This window comes from Drosophila takahashii, chromosome 2L (genome assembly GCF_030179915.1).
Source record: "Drosophila takahashii strain IR98-3 E-12201 chromosome 2L, DtakHiC1v2, whole genome shotgun sequence".
In the NCBI taxonomy this organism is placed as follows: domain Eukaryota; kingdom Metazoa; phylum Arthropoda; class Insecta; order Diptera; family Drosophilidae; genus Drosophila; species Drosophila takahashii.
The window spans coordinates 16,888,826-16,915,868 of record NC_091678.1 but is presented as its reverse complement, the minus strand read 5'-3'; the positions used below and the strand labels follow the sequence as shown (position 1 = coordinate 16,915,868).

Here is a 27,043-nt window from a genome sequence, read left to right as displayed (position 1 = left end):
TACCTATCGAAATGTAGAAGACATTTTTCAAATCGGACAATTCATTAAAAAGTTATACGCTTTATAAATTGTCAACATATATCTATCTCCCTCGCACTCCCTTTAGCTGAGTTACGATTATTAGTCGGGACACCAACCCGACACAGCGTTCGCACTCCCTTTAGCTGAGTGACGGGTATTAGATAGTCGGGACACCAACCCGACTATAGCGTTCTCTCTTGTTTTTCAACTGTACTAATTAAAATTACTGGTTATACCTTTCATAATCTTAAATTTAATAAACATTTTTTTATAATATTATGAACATGCAAGCAGAATACCCGATAGGATCTGTGGATCTTCCCGCGTTCATTCAAATTTGAATTAATTAAATTTAAAAGTAATAAATGGTTTTTACAAATATACAGATATAGATTTATATTAACAACCGTCAAACAAGACATTTAGCCTGCCAAGCATTTACACTTTAACACACTTAATGGTATCGTCCAGCAACATCTTCCACAGCTCAAACTGTTCGTTATTCCGCACCATGTGGATGCTGATTCTGTCGCGGATGTGACAGGCCTCGAACTTGGTGCGGGTGTTGGCGATCTCGCGAACGTTTATCCGTCGAATGTCCAGACTTCCGGCCACGATGCCCGTCGTAAAGACGTCCTCCAGCTTTAGGAAGGCTGTGTCTAGGGATTTTTCAAACAGGGCGTGAACTACGTCTCCGGTGATGAGGTAGGCGGGTCCAGTGGTGAAGTAGGGAAAGGTGGCCTTCCCGTACTGAGCGAAGGATATGTGATATTTGGACCACTTGTTTCGAACGGGCTTCCAATTCTCAGCCCGCCGCCCGTAGATCGTTCGATTGGCCTTGAGCGTCGTGGCCATAAGGGTCATCAGCTTGGGCACATTGATGAACATGTCGTCGTCCGTTTTGAGAAGGTACTTGGCCTTCGGACAGTGCAGATCCGCCCACTCCAGCGTGGATATCGTCTTGAGGGTGAGGTTGTTGTACGAGTCTATGAAGTGGCCCCTTATCAAATCCCGGTACATGAACTCCTCTCGTTCGAGGGCCTCGTTGAGAGTCTTGTTGGTGCTTCGACCCAGGATGAATGCCATGCCCACGTCTCTCCTGCTACCGTAAAACATCCACGTCTGCCGGATGGACATCCTGGCCGCTTCGTGATGGACAGCTGAGGTGATCAGTACCAACAGCTTTGTGAGTAACCCTCCTAGGGGACATATCCTTTCCATATCAATGCCATTGTCCACATGACCGGGCTCGTAGATCGTTCGTACCAGGGGCATTCGGACGGGAACTTCGGTTTCTATGGATAGTAATTCCATTGATTTGCGCCCCAAGATATGTTTCGAATCTTGTAGCACTCCCAAAAACTCCTTTTTGTCGCTATCTACGAGAAAAAAGATTTAAAAATATATTAAAAAATGTCTAGAATATATATAGAAATTAATGGAATTCTCACTCTCTCCCTGATTCTCCCCGATTCTCCTGCTTCTGATAATGGCTATGGCATCTTTGGCTTTCATATTTTGACTATTAGAAAAGAGCATATTGCTCTGGCTGCCACTGCTGTTTCCTGAAAAAAATAGGATTTTAGGATTTGTTGATATTTTAAAACGAAAAACCAAACCCACCGTGTGCGTCTTCAATAGTTTCTCCAAAAGCCCGGAGCATTTCCCTCTTTGTTCCAGAATCCTTGGATATTATACCACTTAAGAATAAATTGCCTGAATCCGGTTCCAATGTCTTAAGGTAGTCAACTTTTGCCATTGTCCTTGATTTCGAAAAGTACGAGAAGACTGTAAAGCTGATGAGGATTATGATAAGGATGCAGCGCAGAAGTCGGCCCACCATGGCTATAAGCTTGGTCTTATTTGCCTGGAATTTTTCCGCTCTACAAGGTCGGTTTGACAAAATACCCAGAAAGTCATGTTTAGCAATAAAAGTTAAGCACACTTGACCAGTTACTTTCAAGTCCTGGCGTATTTATATGGATCAATTCGGAGTATTATGATTTTTAGGACTACAATCATCGGATTTATGAGACCTTTGGGTTTTTGCCCAAGTCCTGGATAGCAAACTCCGGGCTTGGCATTATCTTTATTTGCCGATGTCCTGCGACCCACATATTTTCTCAGCAACTCCTGTTCTGCTAACGGTGATTTTTGTCCACTGTTAATGAAAGTTCTACTTATGTTAGCTAATAGGGGCCGACCGCGTTGCCAACCATTGTCAACCAGTGTAGCCAACTCTTTCTTCAACAATGTAGCTAAAGAGAATTATAAAAAAAGCTAAAAATAATTCCCATGAATAAAATTTTATTTTCTAACAAAGCAAAAAAATAAACATTGAAAGGCTCATTTATTCGACTTTCGTCACGATTGACGTGTTATATTCCGTCCTTCTACTTCCTACTTACTACAAAGTCAGTTTAAAACGCTATATAGGACCGTTAGAAAAGAAATCTTTCTAGATGGACTGAAGACCTGAGTCGCTAGTGCACCTAGTTTTTAATTTTAATTTAAAGGGAGCTAAAAAAAATATAAAATTAATTACAGTATCTAAATTGGCCGTTTTTACAAAGTTACAGCTTACGCGGTCTGAAAATAGCCAGGACCAGCTACATAATAGCTGAATTGGCAACACTGTTAGCAACACTGCACTGTGTACGTCAGCTGTCAAAACGAATCACAAATTTTTCACGGCTTTTATTGTGCGCTGCGTTATTATTGCATTTTCCCGAGTCCAAGGCGGTTGCGTAGCATATGCGTGGATCGGTCGTGGTAATTAAATGTGGCACGCATCCGGTGCAGTGAGTGTCAAGTGACCAGTTAGCCAGTACAACCGATAGCCATGTCGTTCGTGGGCGGGGGCGGGTGCGGTGGCCAGGATGTGCACAAGTTTGTGGAGGCGCTGCAGGCGGATTTCAAGACCCTCTCGCTGGAGACCAAGAAGAAGTATCCTCAGATCAAGGAGGTGAGTCCTGCTGACGTGTGGTTCACGGCCGTGGTTGTCTAATTGCGCCACTTATCCGCCGACACACGAGTGTGTGTCACCCACCCACTTTGCTGTTGGGTGGTGGGAGGTCGTTGGGCGGGGGGTGGTTTGCTCTGGTTCCACCTGTGCTTGCCCTACGCAATTATGAAATTGATAGCCAGCGCAAATGAAATTGATTTTATGACATTTCCACTTGTCCATTAATTCTCCAACGTTTCCAATTCCCCAATCAGGCGTGCGAGGAGGCCATTTCCAAGCTCTGCACCGCCGGCAGCAGCCAGCAAAACTCGGTGTACTACACCGTCAACCAGATACTCTATCCACTGGTGCAGGGATGCGAGACCAAGGACCTGAAGATCATCAAGGTAAGAGGTCATCCCATCAGTCGAATATATCTCTGACTAATTCCCAACTAATTTCAGTTCTGCCTGGGCATGATGCAGCGGCTCATCACCCAGCAGGTGGTGGACCAGAAGGGCGCCCTCTACATCACCAACGCCCTGTGGACCCTCATGGAGAACAACATCGAGGAGGTGAAGGTGCTGCAAACGGTGACCCTTCTACTGACCACCAACACGGTGGTGCACGGCGACACCTTGGCCAAAGCCCTGGTTCTCTGCTTCCGCCTGCACTACACCAAGAACCCCACGATTGTGAATACGGCCGGGGCCACCATTCGGCAGCTGGTGTCGCTGGTATTCGAGCGAGTCTACCTGGAGAAGGATTCGGTTTCCAGTCTCCAGCAGCAGCAGCAGCAACAACAGCCAGGTGGTTCGCCATCGGAGGGCGAGGGAGGTGCAGGTCAGGACGTGCAGACCTTCGCCTCGGATGCGTTCCTCCTGTTCCAGGATCTCGTGCAGCTGGTGAATGCCGAGCAGCCGTTTTGGCTGGTGGGCATGACCGAGATGACGCGCACCTTTGGCCTGGAGCTTCTCGAGGCCGTGCTGACCAACTTCAGTGCCGTTTTTCACGAGGTATGTTTGCACATGTTCAGACCGGTATCGATTATCTCGTTTATTTTTCTTGGGTTTCCTATAAAACACACACCTTTTTCTGTGTACTTAGCGATAAGATCATAAATAGCTTTAGCAAAGAACTTGATTTTTAAGAAAGTTGATTAACACAAATTTCTATTGTCTTTAAAATATAGTTAAATTATGAATGATAAACACTATTAGAAGTTCGTCCGAAATATTTTTAGTAAATCAATTTAATTTTAGATGCTAAATAACTAAAGATTTGAACTATTAAAGCTACAACAACCAATCCATAAATTTTAAAAGATTATAAAATACATACATATCTCGATTTCCAATAAAACTAAGTAATGTACACACCTTTTTTTGTGTACTTTGCGATAGGAACATAAATAGCTTTAACAAAGAACTTTATTTTTAAGAAAGTTAATTAAAAAATTTTAATTTTCTTCGAAATTTATTTAAAAATATGAATAATAGGCAATAGTAGAATTTCGTCCCAAATATTTTTATTAAATTATTTGTCTCATAATTATTTTAACATACTAAATTTAACATTTAACATTTTTAAAATATAATAATAAACATACATATATATCCTTTTTCCCATCAGAGCAACGACTTCCGATTGCTGCTTAAGGAACGCGTGTGCGCCTTGGTCATCAAGCTCTTTTCGCCGAACGTCAAGCACCGCCAGCTTCCGGCTCCAAGCAATGGAAACGCTCCTGTGCCGGCCGAGAAACCCTATTTCCCCATCAGCATGCGATTGCTGCGCCTGGTGGCCATTCTCATACAGAAATACCACACCATATTGGTAACCGAGTGCGAGATCTTCTTGTCGCTGATTATCAAGTTCTTGGATCCGGATAAGCCGGCCTGGCAGCGAGCCCTGGCCCTGGAGGTCATCCACAAGCTGGTCACGCGCTCCTCACTGATTGCTTTCTTCTGCAAGTCGTACGATCTGAAGAACCATGCCACCAACATTGTGCACGACATGATTGCCGCCATGGGCAGCTATGTGCGATACTCCCTGATCAATGCCTCGGCCATGCTAAATGGTCAGCAAAACGGAATGGCCAATTCGCTGACAGCCTTGTCGGGAAATAATCAGTGCGGCTTCATGTTCCGCGGAGCCTACCTCCCTTTGGTGGCTACCTATGCCCCCGGAGTGTCCAAGGCAGTTTAGTAAGTGGAAGCAAGCTACTTTTCCCTTGTAACCATATTAATTTAAATATTACTTTCCCTGCAGCTTGGAAATGCTGGATAAGCTAGATGCTCCGAACATTCCCGACAGCTATGGCATTTCGGTGGGACATGCCATACTCCTGGACATGACACGTTCCATTGGAGGCGTCATTCAGCGCACCCCGGAACTTCATCCCAGCCACAATACGGCTGTAATCACTGAGGAGGAGCACAAGCCTCTGTGCCTGCAGCTGGTCAACTCCAGCTGGTCTGGCCTCCTCAGCGCCTTTATTCCGCTGGTGGAGACGTCCATAGACGAAGCCACCACCGAGAACATCCTCAAGGCCATGCAAAACTATGCAGCTCTTTGCGGAATGCTGGAGCAGCTGCAGCCCAGAGACGCCTTCATCATGGCCATTTGTCGTGCCTCCTTTCCGCCCCACTATGCCATGTCCATATTTGCCAACACCACGCAGCCGGATGGTGAATTAAGATGTGATTATATCATTTTAATATCTACAATAATTTATTAATAAAATAATTTGATTTTGCATTTCACAGGTCACACCCGCAGTGGTAGTCAGGATCTGAGCAGCCAGTTCATAAACAATTGCAGCGAGGCAGGAGACTTCCGGCCGCAGATCGTAGCCGTGGGCACGCCCCTGCCGTCCGCCTCGTTGCCACACAGTGTTATGCAGGCGCCGGTGATGTTGACCAACAAGAATCTGCAGTGCATGCGAGCGATTCTCTTTCTGGCGCACAACAACGGTGGAATTCTGGGCACCTCGTGGCACATGGTGCTGCAAACTCTACAGCACCTTGTGTGGATCCTGGGCTTGAAACCCTCCACGGGAGGCAGTCTGCAGGCCATGCCGAAGCCGGCGGTAGAGGCTAATGTCGGCATTCAAACGGCCGTGATGGCAGATCTTCCGGTTTTGTCACAAATGCTTAGCCAGCTGTTCGAGTCCAGTCAATACCTGGATGATGTGGCGCTGCATCATTTGATCGATGCCCTGTGCAAGCTCTCCCACGAGGCCATGGAGCTGGCCTACGCCAATCGAGAGCCATCTCTTTTTGCGGTAGCTAAATTGCTCGAGACTGGCCTAGTGAACATGCCTCGCATCAAGGTATTGTGGAGACCGCTTACCAATCATCTGCTGGAGGTGTGCCAGCACCGACACATTCGGATGCGCGAGTGGGGTGTGGAGGCCATCACCTACCTGGTTAAGTCCGCCCTTCAGTTCAAGCACAAAACGCCGCTCAAGGAGAACATGGTAAGATCATTAAAAGTATATTCTCTTTTAGCATGATCAGTAGTCTTCGGATTTTGCATATTTGTCAATTTTTGGTCAGATTTTTACCAAAATTTCGAGGTAGGTGTCATATTTTTCAAATGTAATAAATTCGGATGCATATCGGAAATATGCAAAAAATATATGCATATAATATGCAAACTATATGCAAAATATGCAAAATATAGGCGAACAACTGGAGGCTTAAATAAATAGGGTAAAGGAAATAGTGTTCCCTTAAATTTGGGAACAAATTAGATATCTCAGAAATGACGAAAAGGAACAAACAATTTTCTTTGGGTAAATTAGGTTGGCTATGAAATAGTCAATCTTGAATAGTTGAGTTTATTTAATATTTTGAATATTTTGCATATTTTTTGCATATTTTATGCATATGCATTTTATGGAAATATGCAAACAAAATAAAATATGCCATTAATTTTAAACAATATTTTTATTGAAACGAACTTTGGTGTTTTCGGAATTGAACTATCTTTATCCTATAAAAATATGCAAATATGCAAAATCCGAGGTCTAATGATCAGTAACAAGATAGAGATACTTTCCATAACTTTAACTCATTTAATTCATTATTATTATTATATTATCATTAATTCATTTCTTTTCGCCAATAGGAACTACAAACCATGCTTCTGAGTCCCCTATCTGAGTTGTCTACTGTCCTGCACGCAGATGTACGCCAACGACAGCTGGATTGCGTTCTCCAGATCCTTAATACGGCCGGGGAAATTCTCTCATTTGGCTGGCCGGCCATCATTGAGATCATTGGCGCTGTAAACGAGCACCATGGCGAGCCGTTGATCCGCACAGCATTCCAATGCCTTCAGCTGGTTATCACGGACTTCCTGACCGTGATGCCCTGGCGATGTCTGCCCCTGTGCATCAGCACGGCGGCTAAATTTGGTTCCCAGACGCAGGAACTGAATATTTCCCTAACGGCTATTGGTCTAATGGTAAGATTAATTTATTACTTAGATATTACCATGTAACTAAAACTATCTTACTCTGCAGTGGAATATTTCAGATTTCTTTAATCAAAACCAGGACAAGCTCATGTCCACTCAGTTGCAGGATGTGTCCATTCTTCCCGACTTTCCGGGCACGGTGAAAATGCCGCAATTCGACAAGTTGTGGATGTGCTTGTACGCCAAGCTGGGCGAGCTGTGTGTGGATCTGCGTCCGGCGGTGCGTAAATCGGCCGGCCAGACGCTCTTCTCCACCATCTCCGCCCACGGCAGCCTGCTTAATCCGCCCACGTGGCAGGCGCTGGTCTGGCAGGTTCTCTTCCCGCTGCTGGACAACGTGCGCGCCCTGAGCAGCTCGGCCAGCAACGAGAAGGTGGACGCCAGTGGCAACATTCTCATCCATCACTCGCGCAACACCGCCCAGAAGCAGTGGGCAGAGACGCAGGTGCTCACCCTATCGGGAGTCTGCCGGGTGTTCAACACAAAGCGGGAGCTGCTCCAGATGCTAGGTGACTTTGAGAGAGCTTGGTCTTTAATCCTAGAGTTCATTCAGAATGCGGCGTTGAGCAAGAATGGCGAGGTTTCGCTGGCTGCCCTCAAGTCTCTGCAGGAGATCATGTACCACAATAGCACAGAGCGAGCGGAGAGGGCTCTGAAGGATCCCCAGACGGCCCAGGAGCAAGACGAGGAAATCTGGACCGTGAGTAGTTTAGGGATTAAGTCGAGATCTATGCCTTGTTTTTGATAATCTTAATCTTAATACTAAATGGACTCTTTTCGTTCTTTTCCTGAGCAGATTGCCTGGAACATTTGGCTTAGCATTGGCATGGAGAGCACCAAGATGTCCACGTCGACCACAACGAAGCTGCAGCAGCAAAACAGCAATAGCGCCGATAGTCAGGAGGACTTTTACATTCCCAGTCAGGCCTTTCTCACCGCCCTGATCCAAATCTTCCCCGCCATCTTTCAGCACATTCAAGTCAAGTTAGTAGACATGAATAGGGATCGAATGAAAGTGTCAAGTTTCTTAAAGCTTATGAATTCAAAAGATGTTAATCAGATTATGCAAATGGAGTTTAAGAAGATAATATGAATGTTTTGTGGAAGTCAAGTCCAAGCTGAATAATCCAATACATTACGCAAACATTGATTGATTTAATGTTAAATATCTTTCAGATTTAGTGCGGTCGACTTTGATAAATTCTGCACGGTGCTGACAAATGCAGTATGCATTCCTGTCCAGACCGATGCGGTGCCCTACATCATGTCCACGGTGTCGGATACTCTCCTAACGCCGCTCCACGATGGCATTCTGGATTGCATGGAGCTGATACAGAAGGCAAAAAAACTGCATATGAATTCCCCCCATTTATAACTAATTAATTTATGTTTCCTCCATAGGAGGCCACAAAGTCGGAATCCCACATTAGCCAGCTCATTCCAGCCATTTTCCGCCAGCTGCTGATCTTCAGTAAGTTCGCCTGTGCCCCGCCCACATTCCAGCAGAGTGTGGAGCACAAGTATGCCAAGTCATCGGGACATTATGCCAACAACGCCTCCGTTGAGGTGGTCAGCATGAACTACATACCCTTCGGTGAGAAGTCGATCAGTATTTGCGTGAAACTGTACCAGACAACGGCCACCGAGGATCCGGTGGTTCAGGAGCAGATCCTGCACGACATCGTTAAGGCGCTGCGCACGCCGCTGGCCATGAAGTACAAGTGCCTGTCGTCCAGCACTTGGAAGCTGGCCATCTCCAGTCTGATCAGCGTGCTGCACACCGGACTCAAGGTGGCGCGGGCCAAGCCCCAGCATTTCGCCAGCCTGTGGGACGACTTGGCCGACACCCTGGACAAGTTCTTGTTCCCGGCCAGTGTGTGCACTATCGAGGATCGCGGTCTGGAGGAGATCGTGCTTGACGAAACGATCGATTGCCAGGTGATTGAGTTGCTGAGGGACGAGGTGTTGCCTCATGCCCACGAAATGCCGCACCAGTTTATCATGCAGATTGTGGTGCTGCTGAACAAAGGCTCCATTCACTCCGCCTCGGATACAAACATTTGCTACGAGTCGGACTGGAAGCTGCGCGAGATTTTTGCCAAAACGTGCTTCGAGACCCTGTTGCAGTTTTCGCTACTGGAGGATCATGCCAACACCAATAACAATCGCCTCAATGCCAATTTGTTGGCAGCTGGAGCTGCGGGAGCGGGCGGCAAGGACTTTGCTGGCAGGCTGGCGGTTACCGCCCTGCTGCATCGCTTTCAAGAGGTGCTGAAGCGGTTTAATGACGATGAAAGGCAAAGCGGCAAGTGCCCGCTGCCAAGGTGAGAACTCTGCTTTCCAAAGGGATTAAAATTATCCCTGATATAGATATCATTTACTTGAGCATTTTATATATTTAATTAACTTGTTTATCAGGTTCCGACTGTCTGAGATATCGTTCGTGCTTAAAGCCATTGCAACGCTTGTGGTGTCCATGAAAAAAGCGCCAGCATCAAAGGGTATACTCTACTTTAATTAAATAAAAATGTTGCCTTTTACTAACTTTTCTGTTTACTCCGCAGTGAACAAGCCTGCTTGGGATCAGTTGATTGGTTTGTACCCCTATCTGGTAGACTGCACCACGACCACGTCGCCGGAGGTTTCGCGTTCACTGCGCGAAGCACTGCTGCAGTACACAGATCTACTGCAGGCGCCACGCACCTGCACGGGAAACATCAACGACAATGCAATACAATCGAATGGACAAGAGTGAAAGTTTGCCTAGACACAGAGACCAAGCTGACATCCAGACTGGTGGCAGCTGTGCGATGTTTTTCTTCTTAGTTCTTTAAGTGCGAAGCGTTTGAATATATATTTATTTTGTGCATAATTTATGAATGTTAATCTTAGCCCTCCCTCGCATAGATGTAACGACTAAGCATCTATGTACTTACATACATACCTAAACGTATATTTATATATATTTGTAAAAGTATTTTGTAGTTGAGCTATAAAGTATATTATATGTAGGTCTATCCGGCGTTGCCGGGAAGCCGAATAACCACGATAAAACCCTACAAACCGCTTGGCAGAGGGATGAAACGCAGACAGCAGATTCCTTTAGTACCTTTTCGAGACGCAAAGACAAAGAACTATATTAGCTGTAGCTATACATATACAAATCTAACTATGATCTATTTGTGTAGCGCATTTTAAAGTACAGACTTGCGTGTTATCTGAATCAAATATTAACCATTAACCATGATGCAACCAACCAACTTTGTAGTGACGTTTTTAAATAAAGCAAAAATTATTATTACCAACTGATAAGCGTAGTTTATTTATGACGTCAGATTGCCGCTATCAAGGCTCGCCATTTGGATAGACGGATGCCTCGACAACAAGTTAACCCCGCCGGTACCTGAGCACACACACCTTCTGTTGGCCTATCCTTATCGCATCCGCAGTGAGCAGCCACCTTGATCTGCCTCCGACATGGAATTCTTTTGACTTGGCAACTGTTTTTATGTTTGTTAAATGTGGTAGCTGATTGCTCGCGCTTTGTTTTAGTTTGTTTAGACCAAAAACTGTATGCGGCCATTATAAATATTTATTAAAGTGATAAGAAATTGTTTACCGGAAAGTTATGCTCTTGACTGGCAGGCAAATGGCATAATGCTACATTAAAAAGTCCATTTTGATTAGAAATATTAGGAAGAATAGCTAAATTAGTTCTTTAAATATATTCAGATTTATTAATTTGGCTGAATATCAAATGGGATACCTACGATTAACCTGAAATATTCTTTCTGGACAACCTACCTTTTGGATTCCTCTTATGCGTCTATATCAGCGAAAGTGCAACGTTTTAATCTAAATAAAATTTTTATTTTAATTTGTTTTGTTTCATTTTTTTGTCTGTTTTCTGTTTTTGTTTTCATTTTAATCGGTATAATAAGTATAATAACATTTTTTGTTGTTCTTGTTTTCATTATTATTATTATTACTGTTAATGTTAATGTTTTTATAGTTTTTTATTTGGTTTCTTTTGGTTTTAATATTAGAATTAGGCAATCGAGTTTAATACTACCTTCGTTTTAAATATTATGCAACGAATTTTTTGGGTTTTTCCTTTCTCATGATTTTTTGTTTATGAATTTTTAAATGTATATATTTAATAAACTCATTTCCGTTCTGGCTAGGCAACTTCTTGTGTGTCCTCACACTCCGTTGCTGTCTCGTATATTTTTTTTTGTTTTTATTTATTTTTTTATTTTGTTTTATGTGCTTGTCAACTCTTTTGGTTTTGGGTTTTTATTTATTACTTAATGCCGTGGGCGCTTAATGTACAGTTGCCTTGTAAAAATGTACAATTCAAGCGCTTGCTTTAAAATATTTTTTTGTGGTTTTTCGGTCTTTATTTTTGTTATTAATCTATATTAGCTGAAAGTTGGTTTTCAACTCTGCCCTATAAATCACTTTTAATAAATAGCCGCCACGCCGCCTTGGTTTCTTCTCCTGCCTGGTTTTGTTTAGCTATTTACTTGTTTAGCGCTTGTAATTAACATTTTTGTCGTGTTCTCATTATGTTTAACTTTTGTTTTAATTTCATGGGCTTAGATATAATACAATTTGTTGTTTATTATACTGCACTAACGGTCGCGTTCGGCTCGCTTTCATTTCATTTACTAACTGCCTTTTCGGGGATTTTTCAAGTTCTAACTGCCAGCGGCTGCAAATTCTTCTCTTCGTCCCATTGATTTCGCTTAAACTCGCTTAAACGTTTAACTTGGTTGTTGTTCTTCGTGTAATATTTAGTTAATGTTTTATGGGTTCGTGTATGTATGCGTGTGTTTTACCGTTTAACAATAGTTTAGTTTTAGTTTAGTTACTAATTTAGTGTAGCACATCCGTGAGATGAGACGAGATTTGCGTGTTTAGATTCCGGGTTTTGGTTTTGGATTTGGGCTTCTTCTTCGGGTTTTCGATCTAAAAAACTCTATTTATATATATATGTAATGTATGTATATATAGTATGTATGTTTATAGTATGTTTTGTATGTATATTAATTTATCTGGTTTAATTAGTATTTGTTAAACAAAAGTAACGCAAGTGCTAAAAACAAGTGTATGCTTATGCAAGTATTCGGCCTCGGTTTCCCTCAGCTTTTTCCTCCATTATAATTATATTTATATCATATAATGTCTATGCAAAGAGATGTTCGGTAGATAGGCGTAAAGAGCGCAGTTTTCTTCTTATTGGAAATTCGTAAAGTTCGTTAGAAATCTGATGAAAGTTTCATTAAAGTTTTCCTTTTGGTTTGTTTCTCAATTTATTCGATAAACTCTTTACATTAAATTACTTAGCTAAATTGTTGGGTTCTTTTCACCATCTTCTGCTTATGTTTTCGGTTTTTCTTTAATATTATTTTCTTTTTTTTGGGTTTTTCAGATTTGTTTTTGCTATAGCCATACAAAATGTTGTGTTTCTTTAATGTATAACGTTAAGTACATATACATACATGCTCGTACATATATGTAATCCTTTGGTTTTAGTTTAATGAACACTTTGTTGGGTTCAATTTCAATATTAGTTTAAAAAGTTAGTTATAGTTTTAAGATTAGCGTTGGTTTTACATTTTCTTGGTTTGGTTTAGGTTTAGAAAAAGTTCTGCTTGTCGAAATTAATATAGTTAAGAAGCGCTGTGCCCTGTTGACTTGTTTGTGATTTCTCTTCGGTCTAGATTTAGGATTAGGTCTAGTTTTAGCTTCGGTTTCCATAATTCATTATCTATGTATTTGTATGTATATATGTAATTTATATAAATTGCTAAAAATCATAGTTTATCGATTAGTATTCTGAAACAGTTTCGTGTTCGCTCTAGTTGAAGACTTTTCGCCAGGACCTCCGGAACCAACTGGAATCCTTCCGCCGGGACCTGGTATCGAGTTCTATTTGGTTATCATAGGGCGATTTCTGAGTTACGAGGAGGGGAGAGGCGGGGGCTGGCACTTAATTGATTTCTTGTTCACTTCTAACTCCCCTAAAGGCTTATGCGGCTAGCTATCCTATATCTAGCTCGTCCCGGAAGGAAGGATTCCATTTGCTTTCGCCGGCCCGTGTGTGTGTGTTTTGTGTGACATTCGGTTACTAGCTTGGATTACAGCATATTTTACTGCTTTCGGTTCTTGGTTTTTATGGCGAACCGTGTTTACCCGTAGTTCTTCTAACTGGTTTATAGAGTGCTGACACAGACACCCCCTTTAAGGCCAAGTCACACGTTTTGCTCAAAGTCGCCGATAAGGGAAATTATTTAAAAGATAAATTATTTCTTAATGGTTTGTTTTATTTCTACTGAAACCCTAAGGCAATTATTTGTTTTCCTACAGTGTCTCCTACAGTTTCGTTTTTTTGTTTTTTACACTACTCGACTCGGGGCGCCTGCGGAAAACAAAGTTAGGTTTTTACGGGTTCGATTCGCAGGAATTTCAGCCTGGCCGGCTAAAGGCTCCTCCTCCATATTCTCATTTCCTTCTCTATCGGAAGCTAGCTCCTTCCCAGAGCTGGAATTCATACAAAATGTGTGACTTGCCAGTGAATCGGTCAAAAGGAATATCTCTGAATAAACATAAATTTGGCTCTGATTTCGCAAACAATGTGTTTCGGTTCTGCAAATGTGTTTTTTAACGATGCCATAACAAGTGTTTCTGGAAATCAACGATTTCCATTGTATATAGTTTATCTTTGGGGGCATTTCTCTTGAGTTTTGCAGCACCCAAACACACTGAATGGGAAGTCGAAGAGAGACAGTTGTGATTTAATTTCCAAAGCTCTTTAGCTTCTTTATTCACTCCGTAGAAAATAATAATAACAATAAAAAAAAAACCAAGGACCTTCCTGAATTTTGAACCTAACTCGTCAATTTTAGCTTTAACTAAGTTGGTTGCCCCTTTGGGAAAACCGATGTGAACCGTTTTTCTGGCTTAAGTTTAGTCTTAGCTTTCGTTTCGGCCTGTGATTTTCCCCCTCGACATTTGGCTTATGCGACTAATTAAAAGTACGTGTTATTATTAATATTATTTATTTATAAGTTATATATATAATATATATAAGGTTCCTTCTTGTAACTTAACTAGAGCTTCGTCTGATGTTCACATTTAGCTGCTCTACTCATGAAGCGACTAACGCGTGAGAGTCAAAAGTGTGTGCCAAGAAATTCTGCATTTGTTGATTATACTGTTCGATAGTTAGCAACAATTGATGGGTAAACAATGGATCGGTCGGTGATCGGTAAATGAGATAGATAGGATAGATAGATAGCAGAACGGAAATGAAAATGAAAATGGATGTGCAGTGAAGGAGTCATATGTTCTATCTGAGGAGTTGTAGTTAGGATACACGATTTGTTTGTTGTCAGGCTTAGTTTGTCGTTTGTTTTCTGTACAAAAAGACATACAATACTGCGTATGTGGTTGTTTGTATATAAGTGTATATTATATAAGTATGTATAGTTTCCGTTTGTTGCATCCTTTTTTCGTTAGTATGTTGTATATATATATAGCATAGTTGTCGAGTGTTCCGAAGTTGATTTTGGTTTGTTTTGTTTTGGTTTGCTTTAAAGTTAGTTACGTGTGTATGGTTTAGTTGTTCATGTTGTTGTGGGTAACATTACGTCATACAATATAGCAGTAAATAGGTATCGTAGCTGTTGTTGTTCTTCTTCTTGTTGGGCTAACTTTTCAGTTCAAAGAGGTTCAAGGATGTCTGACTTCTAGGGGGTTTTGGTCGAAGGAGAGAAGGTCGATGGGGAATCGGTCGGTTGGAACCGGAACCAAGCCCACAAATGATAAATAAGGCGTTTACAGATACAGTTACAGTTACAATGAAAGGGTAGAGTTGGGGGTCAGTTTAATGTACAGTTATGCATAATAGATCAATTGTAATACAAGTAGTAGTTGTCGTCATTAATAGTTGTTATACACAAATAAGCCACAAAAACTGTACAACAATTGTACATGAATAAAAAACTTATGCGCGAGAATTTATCGACGGTTTCCAAAAAGTCTCCTCTCTAGGCTATTATTTACCTTTCCCTTCTTCCTCTATTTTTGTAATTCATCGCATATGTATATAACTATGTAATCGAACATGCACACACACACACGTGATCTATATATATAGCAATTATGTATATATATATATTCTTTATTTTTATATATAACAAGAACATTTCTTTGTTGGTTTTTACCGAGGGTTCTGTTTATTATGCTCATTTAGTTTTTACTATACAAATCGTCTCGTCTGCGTTATTTAACATAATTTTATTTCATTAACTTCATCTTTTTGCTGAGAACACAGTTTACTATGTAAATATTTAAAGCTTTGGTGGCGGCGAAAAAATCAACAACGAAAAGTCCAAGAAAATTAAAAACATCAACTTAAATTAAAGTCATACAAATTTATACATACATATATAAATATATATATACGATTTCGTTATGATTACGAGTTATAAGATGTGAATTGAAGACCGCTTTAGTTCTTAGTTCTTTCGCATTTCGACTTTTATACACATACATTATACATAAACAACCGAAATTAACAACAACAGAAATGAATTAACAGAGCTTATGATTTCATTTATTTGTTTTTAGTTCTTAGTGTGTTTTGATTTTGGTTTTTTAGTTTTTGTTTACCAAAAATGAGGCTAAGCAAATAGTACTGAACTTTACAAGTTTTGGCAGTACGCATCTGATTTACTTCCATCCTTTCCTCCTAAAATTATGCAATATACAATGTTCTCGCTTCCAACGCTTCTTCTTCTTCTCCTTCTTCGTCCTTCGTCTACCTCTCCGTCATCAGCTACTAGTTGTGGTATTAATCCTTTAAAAATATACTCATAACGCGCTACTTAATTGTTTAAAAAGTTCATCTTCAGTTTTTCAATACACCGTATTAACTAAGTTTAATAAACAAAGTTCTTTCAACATCGTTTTCCGATCGCTTTCCCATGTAATCATCATCTTCCTCTTCCTCTCTAATGCTGCTGCTGTTGTTTCCGTTTCCGTTTCGCTTCCTCTGCTTTCTTTTTTTGAGTTCCGTCTAGAACTAAAAACTAACCTCAAAATATCGCTACCTAAAAAATCATAGTTGTATAAAGAGTCCTCTTGCTAGGAAAGAGAGAGACAGAGCCTTGGCTGCTTGCGTCTACGGTGAGTCAGGCAGAGACAGAAGAAAATGCCCTTCTTCAGCTTTTCTCAACTTTTTAGGTTATGTACAATATTACTCTGTTGTTTTCAGGTGGAGGGTGCGTGGGAGAGGGAGTGGCATGTGCGACATTTTTGCTTTGCTTTGGAGTTAACGCTTCACTTTATGGTTAATTGCTAAAGTTCCTTTATTCTGCCATCGTTTATCCATATTCTCTTATTAGTGTTCGTTTAACTGCTATCACTTTCCATTTTAATATTATTTTAGATTTACTTCGGTTTCCTCTTGTTTAATATTAATTGTTTGCTTTTCTTTTATATTTCATTAGTAAAATACAATTTTGCTAAACAAAGTTTGCAGTTTTGCTGGGGCCAGGGAAAATGGGACAGGGGGTGTGGGTATACAACTTTTTCTCTTGTGACCGTTTTCTTTATTTCGGTTTCATTACCATTCTCGATTTCTCTAGTTTTATGTAGTTTATGTAATGTTTTAATGCATTTTACTTTCTGTTACTTGTTTTTTGCTCATATTTAAATGGTTTTATTTGTTATTCTTTATACGGTGTGTTCTTTCTTTTGCTTAGGAATTTTAATCATAATTTCTCCTTTTCTTTTTCCTGCAATAAAGAATAAATTGCGAAAATCACTTGTATTAGTTTAGTGGTGGTCTTGGGTTATGGTTGCTCATGTTGTGATTGGATTGGGGTTCTATCGAGAAATTCAAAAATATGTCAAAGAAAATATTGATAGGAGAGCGATAATCAATAAATCAATAAACTTGGCTATGCTTCAAGTCAAAATAAATCAATAATATAAAATGGTTTGTTAGTAGAAAAATTATGCTACTTTTGGTTGTTGCTGTTGCAGATGCCGTTGATGTTGCTATTGCTGTTCAGATTGTTAGTAGTTATCGTTAATATTTTGGTAAATTATTGCAGTGATTGTTGTTGTTGGAGTAGTTGTAGTTGTTGATGTTAGTTGACGCTGGGCACATTTTGGATCAGATTTGGTTAGTCAAGGCGGGTTCATGGAGAATTGATCGAGGGCGAGGTTTATTATTGGGTTAGTTTTTCGTTTTTGGTGGTGGTTTTTGGTTTTTAGTTTTTAGTTTTTTGATGATGATTGCAGAAAACAGTCAACCAATCAATCGATCGAATCAAGCGGCAGGTTCTCCCACATATTTTCTGTTTTAGTTTTAGGATTTCTCATTCAATTTAGTTTTAACTAGAGAGCGAACTTGATCAACTACTCAAAAGAAATGTTGGTTTATTCGACAATTCATATGGATAGTTATGGGAAAAAAGGAAAAGAATGGAAGATACATTTGATTAGCTTTCCATGATTATCGGCTACGACGAATCACTCAAAGATACCAGAAATCGTCAAGAACAGCAAATCAAAAGTCAATCGGCAACGGAAACGGAAATGAAAATAAAACGAGTTTTCACTGGGGATATTTTCCCCATTTGAGGCAGGCGCAGGCAAGCAGAAACCAGGATCTATGAGCTAAAGAAACAATAAATGTGAACACAGGACAGCACTACGAATAAAAAATAGATAAAACAATAAAAATGCATATTGGTTGGTTTTGTTCTTTTTTTGTTTATTTTTTTTTTTTATTTGTTTAATTTACAATTGTATTTTTTGTTGTTTGTTTTATATTTCGGTAGAAATCAATCTCAAAACGCACAAAATCATAATGGATAGTTGTAATCGGTAGAGAATAGCACAAGTGTTTAGATACTAGATACAAAGAATCGAAATCATTCAAGTTTTCAAGTTTATACACAGCAAAATCAACAGAGGCGACAAAGAAAACATAAAGTGCGCAAACTAGAGGGGCGGGCCGAGGGGCGGTTTTGGGGCAGGGAAAATACTCTTTTGTGTACAATATACAAATAATTCTAATTATAATTCCAAATCAATGCAAAAGTGTTGAGCTACGATTTCTGTATTTTCGTGTGTATGTTTTATTCACTGCCAAGAAATTAATAAGCTTATATAGTGATTTATAATATACATAAGTAACGATTAATTCTGTTTTTGTATTCCTCCAAAGCAAAATGAAAACACTTGCTTCGACTACGGTGTTTTTGTGTTTTTTTTTCTTTTAAATGTGGTTGTTTTTTTTAATGTATATAATTAAAGAATAAGTACTTAAAAACAAAGTTGATAACATTTTCTTGTCGTATTCCTTTACATGATAATTATAATAATAATAATATGGACTGGACTTTGACATAAAAAGAAAGGTTTTGTTTATGTGTATATCTTTTTCTTTAAGTTTCGTTTGTAGTTTTTTTAAGCAACAGAAACAAGCACAGTGAAAAATGAATTTTCGATTTGAATAAAGCAAGAAATTATAAGGCATATTTACGATGAACTAAATTTATAGTATTTATATCTAGAGAACTACATATTTTGTTTTAACTCTCGGATGTGTTGGTGTGAGTGAGTTTTGTGTCTGTGTGCGTTCGTTTTGTGTTTCCGTTTCCGTTTTGTGTTTGTCAGAGTTTTGGGCGAAACAAATATACGGATCAGGAATATATTTGCTTTCGTTTAGCACACATCGAAAAGAGTAGAAACCTAATGTTTAGCTTTTTGTGTTCACTCTCCGTTTCACTTCTCTGGGTCTCGTTATTTTTATTATTTTTTTGCGACGCTCCAGGCACAATAGACTTCATTATAATACAAAATTAGCAAAAACTATATAATTTCTTAACCTTTAACTTTTCATTTTATCGCATATCCGTTTGCGTCAAACACAAAAATTCATTCAGTTTTTTTTTCTTTTCCCATTGTGGTAACTATTAGAAATTGTTAACTAAGAAAATTTCACTAATTGTTGTAGCTGCTGCTCCTCCGTCCGTTTGTCTGTCCGTCCGTAAGTACGTTGCTTCACCGTATCCGTAGTATCTGTAGTATCCGGTTCCGTATGGTTATGTTGGTGTCTGGTCTGCATTCGCATTTGCATTCGCCTGCAGCTTCAACGTCTTTAATTTGCAGTATAAAACTAAAATTTCAACTTTTTCCTCTTCTGCTGCGTTTCGTTTGTTGTTTGTTGGTTTTGTTTTTGTTTGTTTGCTGATGTTTAATATTATTTGGTGTTGACAGTTTATGTTGTTGGTTCTTTTGTTTGTTGTGGTGTTGATTGGTTGGTAGGTTGTTGGTTGGTGTGGTGGGTTTGGAGAGTGGGCACACTTACTGTTCTTGGGGATCAGTATCACTCTCCTCCAGTTCGCTCTTGTTGCGTCGCTTCTCATAGATGAGAATGATGATGCACAGAATCAGCACCTCAGCACAGATGCCCAGGAAAGGCCACAAGGCGGCAAATTTGCCTAGAAAGAACAAATGATTAGTATATTGTTGTACACTTGGTCCTAACCATGGTCGTTAAATTTACTGCATTAAGATGATATATTTTATGGATTTAAATATAATTTCAAGAAAAAATCCTTTATAAGTTTACCTTTTATAATATTCACAGTATTAAAGGAAAATAACTCGTTTTAATCTGGGCTCAGTGCTTAGATTATGAGCCTAGTATGATATTATTTCTGATAATTTTTCACAAAATATTTATGTTTTATAATTTATTCATTGTTCAGAAAAGAGTATGTGTTTCTACACTCATACAAAAGAATCGAAGAATTTCATTGAAATCTAAAAAAATTCTTTCTTGAATTTTCTTCGTCTAGAAAAGTTTTCTATATTCAAAGGCAAATTTTCTAATAACAAGAAACTTTTTCTATTTTCAAAGGTAGGCCGATTTAATGGAGAGATTTCTAAAATTTAGAAATTAATTTTTATGAGTGTATAATGAAATTTAATACTAACTTCAAACATATGAGTTTGCCTTCATTTGGAAATAGATTACTTAAAGGCTATTAGTTAACAGATCTTGACGAAGCGACCATGGTGATTTGATGGATATTTAAGAAAGCTTGGGTGATCCTTCCCTCCGATGAAAACTTACCCTTAACACGCACAGTTGTGAAGTCGCTGGCAGGATTGGTGGAGTTCGAACCATAGTCATTGGCCGCATTGCGTCCAATGCATTTGTACTCGCCTCTGTCGTCCAATGTCACATTATCCAGTGTCAGAATGGCGTTTTGGACGCCGTTATCCGGTTTCAGGACGAAGCGATCTGTGGCGTTCGTCAGCGTTACATTGCCTGGTTGGAGGAATGCAATAGAGTTAAAAACCCATTTTGATCAAGGCGATTTTAAAACTCACCAAAGGTCCATGTCAACTGTGGATCGGTTCCCACAACGGTGCAGGTCACTGACATCTTCTCACCCTCCACAACGGCTGTATTTGAAGGCACTCTTACAACAACGCGGGCTGCAGAAAAAATAAACAATTAATTTCTACGTTCGTGGTCTTAAATTTAAAGATAAACCTTACCAATCACTTCTATTCTCTTGGACTCTCCATCGATCTCGCAACTGTAGTTTCCATGATCGTTCACGTCCGTTTTATCGATTATGAACTTATTCTCATCGCTGATTATTTTAAAACGACCTCTTAGCGAAGGCTCGTCCGTCACAAGAGTGTTGTTCTTTTTCCTGTTTCAAGGACACAGAAAATTAGTTAAATTATAACAAATACTAAAAAATGTAATAATAGAATTTCAAGAAATAATTTAGAATTGATCTTCCTCCGTAGATATTTGCTGGCAGAAAAACCCATTTATCTAAATTAATTCTACAGTTATCGCCATATAGCCGGGCTGCACCTACTCGAGGAACCAACTTTCTCTTGGCCCAACGCCGTTCTCTAAGCCTTTTGCCAATTATTCAAAGACTAATTCCACACGCAAAGTTTGGCCCTGGCCCCAGAACAAGAACGAGAACGAGAACCAGAGACCCGGACAGGTCCCGGAATGAACAAAAGTGTCATTACCATTACCAGACCCTGCCACAGAGCTCGGCGCTTCGGCTACCAACACTAACTGGTCCCAGACAGGAAGGCACTTTTCAGTAACCACCTCTCCCAGAAGTGCCACCCTTCAGACCCCACTCAACTGTACCCATTCGCACAAATGGCACCTGATTGTACTCTCGCAATGGGTAGTCCAATTATTCTTACAAGCTTTGCGATAGAAAAAATTAATTACCAAAAATTAACAATTAAAAAGAAATATTTAAGTAACTGCATGATGGATCTTTGCTGCTTATTTTCTAAGATCATAAAATTAATGACTTGTAAGATAAGTTATAGAGCAATTCCTCAGAAAATGGTCGACGATTAAACACTTGAGTTCAGTGTTTATTTAATCGTTTCACAGTTTAGTCAGTTTAAAAAATACAATTACTAGCTGTATCCTGCCTGGATCCTCGGACACCATCTCGGGTGAAAACGGAAAGGAAATGTGGTATTCATAAAGTATGCATTAAAAAATTTGTTCTGAAAACCCCCTCCCACAACCAAATCCTAGATCCTCCACTGAGTGTACTGTAAGATGGTATTGTAAATGATTTACACACCCCCAAAGAGCTCTGTGTAGGGTGTTTGATGCTTCGTTCTCGTTCCGCTTACCAGGTTACGTCAGTCAGGCAGTCAGTTAGGCAGTCAGGCCAACATAATTAAGCAAAAGTGCTTAGCTGTGCCGTATTAAAATGATTGCTCTTATAACTACTAACTATGTGGGACACAGACACAAACACAGACCCACCCTGCCTCGCATCATCCTCGGATATTTTTGGGAACCCTGAGTAGGGGATTTCGGAATGACTTACCATATGAGAACGCTCTCGGGGGCGTCTTTCACGTTGCAGCTGAGAACCAGCGGCGTTTTGATGTCGTAAAATTTCATTTTATGCTCGACATTATCATAGTTTGGCACCAGCTTATCTGAAGATGTTATAGATAGATACAAAAGATTAGTCAAATATTGGCAAAGGTGGGATGGCGTTCTAATATTGGGATACGAGAAAACGTTTACATAAAGAACTGCTTAAACAAAGTTTATTCTAATAACTTGTATAAAGATAAATATATGTATTTGCTTATAGGAATAAATTGAGAACGAGCTTAAAGTATGAGAGGTTTTTGGGTGGAGATTTTTTGAAGAGATTTCTGAGGTTTTTGATTTGGTTTTTCTTTTTGGCTGAGAGATGAGAGCTTGAGATTCGGTTTTGAGTACTGACTAAATTGCTTAGGAGAGTAATGATGAATTAGCAACACACAAATCACTAATACCAACTCAAAGGTGGAGCAAAAAAAAGAAGGATATTCGTAAAACTAAAACTAAAACTAAAGAATACGTATAAATAAAACAAAAGAGCATACAATTTGGTCAATCGAATTTTATTCATCCTGTCTGGTATAAAACACTTTTTGTACTATTTCGAAACTTGGACTGAAATCAAATAAACTTCATTTTACGCTGCGTATGAATTGAGATTACTTTGATTATTTTACATTTATGTTTGATTAGTTTGGTATGTATAGTATAATTGATTAATTTATCGATTAAGTTAGCTGTAAGATATAAAATAGAGCAAAAGTAGGTAAATTTATGTTTATCGATATACACAATGCGATACATACAACATTTAGATCGATTCTCGATTTATCGACAGCTCGATAGACAAGAAGCGCAAACAAAAAAGCAATAGAGCGAGAGAAGGAGAATCAGCGACTCGACACGTGTTGTTTTTCCGCCTTATCTGGCAGTCTGATTGATTATAATCAGCTCGTAAGCCAAACGCTGCCAATTGTAAACTTATGCGTCATCGAAAACTGGCTGCCAATCAAATTCGAATCGAAATGGAATCAGAATTGAAATCGAAATCGATGTACCTGCCAACTGTGTGTTCAACAATCAGAGTAAACAACCAAAGCGTTAAAGAGGAAGAACCAAGGAGAAAGAGGCAAGGAAAGACAAAGAAAGTCAAAGAAAGACAAAGAAAGCCAAAGGAAAACAAAGATAGAGATAGCTACATACATAGTTCACAGAGGGCATAAGACATGGCAACAAATGAAATCAAGAGAAAGTAAAGCACAAAAGACAAAGAAAGAGCGGCAATGATGAAAAAGTTCAGGCAAACAACTCAAGCTCAACTTAAAGGTGTGACCGTATGTAGATGTGTGGGTGTGTTTGCTGTGTGTGTGTATGGGCGAGAGGGAAAGCCGGCATCGAGCTTGTCAAAGTCGTCGCTCTGAGAGGGAGCGAGCGATTAACGTTTAATTAAAAACCAACAACACCGAAATTAGACTAGCAAGGTTAATGCAATGGAGAGAGAGACGGCGAGCGCAAGCGAGAGGGAGGGAGGGAGAGGTGTGGTGCCTGAGCTGAGATCAGATGCAGTTCGAAAGAGAGAGAGCGAGTGGGTGGGGTGGGCGAACAATTGCAGCGATGACGACTATAACCTTGTTCCCATTTTCAGTTTCACAAATATCAAAGATTTTTGGAGATTTCAAATCGCCTTTTGAGGTCTCAAAAAGTATGCTATTTCTGACTTTTAAAATTAAATTAAAGGTGGTATGGTATGGTAAAACCGAAAAGTAAGTATTTTAAATTAAATATGTAAGTTTAGATTTTTATAGATATCGATATTTCGAGATTTATAAGGATGCAAACATCATACAACTCGAGTAAAAGAGCTTTACAGATAACTTTACTTATCTGAACAATTGAAAATGGGAGCAAGGTCGTAGATTTGCTACGATAACAATTACAATGGCAGTTTCGATCGGCGCGAGCGAGATAAAAGCCAAAAAACGAACAACAACAAAGTGGTCATTTACAAGTTGAACTTTAATAAGAGGTTTAGTGGGTGTATCATGTGTGTTTTGTGTTTGGTGTATGTCTGTGTGTGTGGCTCACCCATCTTGACGGGCAAGAGCGTCTGGTGCTGTAGATGCACTTGATGCCCTTGATGCACTTGATGCACCTGATGCCCCTGGCCACCCATCATTGGGACACCGACACCCGCACCTGCAACACCACCATATCCGCCCATCATGGCCTTTGTGCTGGTGGCTGCTGAAATGGTGGTCTGCTCTCCGCTTCCGCTTCCCCTTCCTCCTCCTCCTCCTGATCCCAATTCCGTTCCCACCACATACGGCACATAGTGCGGTGCATGCGTCTGGTATCGCTCACTCTGGCCAGGATTGGGTCGCGGCGGCAGTGGCAGCTGGAAAGCATTAAGCGTATGCTGCGCCTGCTGCTGCAACTGCTGCTGGTGGTGGGCATGGTGGTGCGCCGTCGTCAGGAGAAGGCTCGCCTCCGTGGCAGTGGCGCTGGCAGTGGTATGCGTCTGATTGTACAGTATGGTGGGTGGCTCCGGTGGCGCCACCGTGTGCAGGCTGAGGCGCGGTGGTGGAATATCGGGCGGTGTGTTCGAATAAACGCGATGGATCCCGCTGCTGCCGCCGCCCGCCGATGGATGCCAATGCTGAGTGCCCGACAAACTATCGTTTCCAAAGCCCAAATGCGACTTGTGCTGCTTGTGCGGCTGGTGGGGCAACTGTTGCTGCTGCTCCTGCCACGTTCTTGTGAAGAATTCACCCGCCGAGTTGGGCGTCAGCTCGTCAATGGTTTGATAGCCGGACTCGGTGGGTTCGCTAGCTCCCGATAATCCTCCTGCTCCCTTGGAGTCCCGCACGTGCAGCATGTGGCTGCTGTGGCGATGGTTGCACTGGTACCGACCCTCGTGCACCTTGAGGGCATGCTTCACATATAGGTGGGCCTCGATCTTGTGCTCATCACCTTTAGCGGGACCAACAGATGATGATGATGATGACCAACTCCTCGGGAAACAAGTTCATCCGCCAAAATACTCACCCTCGTAGGTTCCCTCCTCCAAAACGTAGGCGTGATCATCGCGCCCATGACGCAGATTGTGCCGCGTGATCGGCTCCCCATTCTTGAGCCAATGGATCTGCTCGGTGATCGGGACAATGCAGGTGATCGAGAAATCCTCGCCCAGCTTCACCGAGTGGTCACCAAAGATGATGGTCGGCTCTGTGAACTCCTCGCTCTGGTCGTTGGCTGCTCCCACAACAAAAAGCGAACGTTGGTATAGGGTTCTTCAAGGGTCACACAATGAACTTATAACTAGTCTAGGAAAAGTGCTGGTCAACCAAATTGATGGACATCGGGGGTGTGCATCAAAAATATCAGAGAATTTAAAATTACTCAAAAAGGCGTCAGAAATAATGCAACGATATATGTAGTTTATTTCGTAAAATCTATTGCATTTTGTTCTAACGAATTTTCTGGAAATTTATGAGCTCTAGATATTTCCGAACCACCCACATTGAATTCTTTTAAGGCCGGCGATTGTGAAGATATTTTTACGGCAGTTTTCCAAGTCCCAAGTAAACAATTTCCAAGCATTGAGTTTCAATAATGATTGATTTTAAAACTTTCTTTTCAAATTGCAAAAGTTTACATTCAGATTATAAAACTGCTGGATAAATACTATCCCAATCGCCAGTCTTTATCAAATTCCGTAGACCAGTGAAAACGATTCCAAATAATAAAATCTAACTGAAATTCAAGGCGAAAAAGTAGAAACAAAAATCGATCATCAATACTTCCTAATAATATAAATGTTTATGTGATGACTTATATTATGTGTGTGTTTTCCCGTTTATGGTATTTATTGAAAAAGTTGCGATCGATTATTTGATTTCAGCGCCAAGTTGCAAATATATATATTTCAATGTTGGAATTTATCTAGTCGAAATGCTTATATGCTTTGGGCAGTTCTATTTTTTTCTGGGGTCAAAGGAGGAGGCTAATAAAACACATTTACACACAGAACACAAAAACACACGGATGGAAAATAAACTAACATAAACCGAAAATCTATTTACGTAATGGTGGAAATTAACATTAACTTATTTATCGATATAAATTGGTTTTCTCTAACAGCACTGAGTGATTTATAGTAACTTAACCGATACAAGGCAAGAAAAGAGACAATGTGCGATAGTTAGAAGGTATATGCTACAAATAGAATGTAGTGGGTTTTTCTCCAATTCCGAAAGACACTTTACTGTACACTAATTTATCACAGTTTGTCGCAATTATCGCAGTTAACGAAATAAAACCACCAAAAATGCAATTTTCTGTCGTCTGAAAATTAGCTTAAATTATTGTTTGTGGCGCTTATCAATTTCGTAACATATCGTAACTTATTTTTATTATCCGCTTGATTTTATGCATTTATACCATGACATCGTGAGATAATACAAATATATTTTTTGTTTTTGAAATAGTACCATATATGACGTCAATGATTAAACAATTTATTCATTGGTTTTATAGTCATTTATAATAATAAAAAATAAATTAATGCATGGACATGAATTTACTCTATTTTTATCAAACCAAAAAGTTTTCTTGAAGGTATTTCCATTATTTAAAATTCGCTGTAAACGAATATAAAT

The 27,043-nt window shown here is 40.1% G+C and overlaps 4 protein-coding genes across 11 annotated transcripts in view; 1 reads left to right on the top strand and 3 right to left on the bottom strand.

Moving 5' to 3' along the window:
• Positions 1-387: 387 nt before the first annotated feature.
• LOC108068327 (beta-1,3-galactosyltransferase 5) lies at positions 388-1,964 on the bottom strand. 2 transcript variants are annotated; one of them, XM_017157818.3, is made up of 3 exons: positions 1,645-1,964; positions 1,473-1,586; positions 388-1,400 (listed from the first exon to the last, which is right to left on the bottom strand). In XM_017157818.3, exons 1-3 carry the CDS (start codon positions 1,862-1,864, stop codon positions 460-462), a joined length of 1,275 nt encoding a protein of 424 aa, XP_017013307.2. In that variant the 5' UTR covers positions 1,865-1,964; the 3' UTR covers positions 388-459. The 2 variants fall into 2 exon arrangements, with proteins under 2 accessions (XP_017013307.2, XP_070067594.1); XM_070211493.1 differs by having other exon boundaries at positions 1,473-1,579; positions 1,645-1,786.
• Positions 1,965-2,665: 701 nt separating this feature from the next.
• On the top strand, positions 2,666-10,752 carry mon2 (Mon2 homolog, regulator of endosome-to-Golgi trafficking). Of its 2 annotated transcripts, none has more exons than XM_070219520.1 (13): positions 2,666-2,986; positions 3,241-3,372; positions 3,430-3,981; positions 4,598-5,169; positions 5,234-5,652; positions 5,731-6,443; positions 7,097-7,435; positions 7,494-8,147; positions 8,244-8,431; positions 8,624-8,786; positions 8,849-9,771; positions 9,866-9,948; positions 10,012-10,752. In XM_070219520.1, exons 1-13 carry the CDS (start codon positions 2,864-2,866, stop codon positions 10,200-10,202), a joined length of 5,052 nt encoding a protein of 1,683 aa, XP_070075621.1. In that variant the 5' UTR covers positions 2,666-2,863; the 3' UTR covers positions 10,203-10,752. The 2 variants fall into 2 exon arrangements, with proteins under 2 accessions (XP_070075621.1, XP_017013288.2); XM_017157799.3 differs by having other exon boundaries at positions 5,234-5,664.
• Positions 10,753-12,351: 1,599 nt separating this feature from the next.
• The window catches only part of Bsg (immunoglobulin domain-containing protein Bsg), a 37,222-nt gene continuing 22,530 nt past the window's right edge, over positions 12,352-27,043 (bottom strand). For 4 of the 6 annotated variants that reach the window (XM_017157754.3, XM_070211775.1, XM_070211776.1 and 1 more), the window contains exons 3-8: positions 22,378-22,492; positions 21,044-21,204; positions 20,873-20,980; positions 20,613-20,810; positions 19,842-19,974; positions 12,352-12,418 (exon numbers count right to left, since the gene is read on the bottom strand). In XM_017157754.3, coding sequence (XP_017013243.2) covers positions 12,367-12,418; positions 19,842-19,974; positions 20,613-20,810; positions 20,873-20,980; positions 21,044-21,204; positions 22,378-22,492 — 767 coding nt within the window. In that variant the 3' untranslated portion in view covers positions 12,352-12,366. Of the gene's footprint in view, positions 12,419-12,737; positions 17,254-17,862; positions 17,882-19,841; positions 19,975-20,612; positions 20,811-20,872; positions 20,981-21,043; positions 21,205-22,377; positions 22,493-27,043 lie in introns of those variants that run through there. The other 2 variants (XM_070211777.1, XM_070211778.1) reach the window with 2 other exon arrangements.
• Positions 24,304-26,557, bottom strand: LOC138912034 (uncharacterized). The gene is made up of 2 exons (XM_070211773.1): positions 25,431-26,557; positions 24,304-25,355 (listed from the first exon to the last, which is right to left on the bottom strand). The coding sequence occupies exon 2, from the start codon at positions 25,258-25,260 to the stop codon at positions 24,388-24,390; it is 873 nt and encodes a 290-aa protein (XP_070067874.1). The 5' UTR covers positions 25,261-25,355; positions 25,431-26,557; the 3' UTR covers positions 24,304-24,387.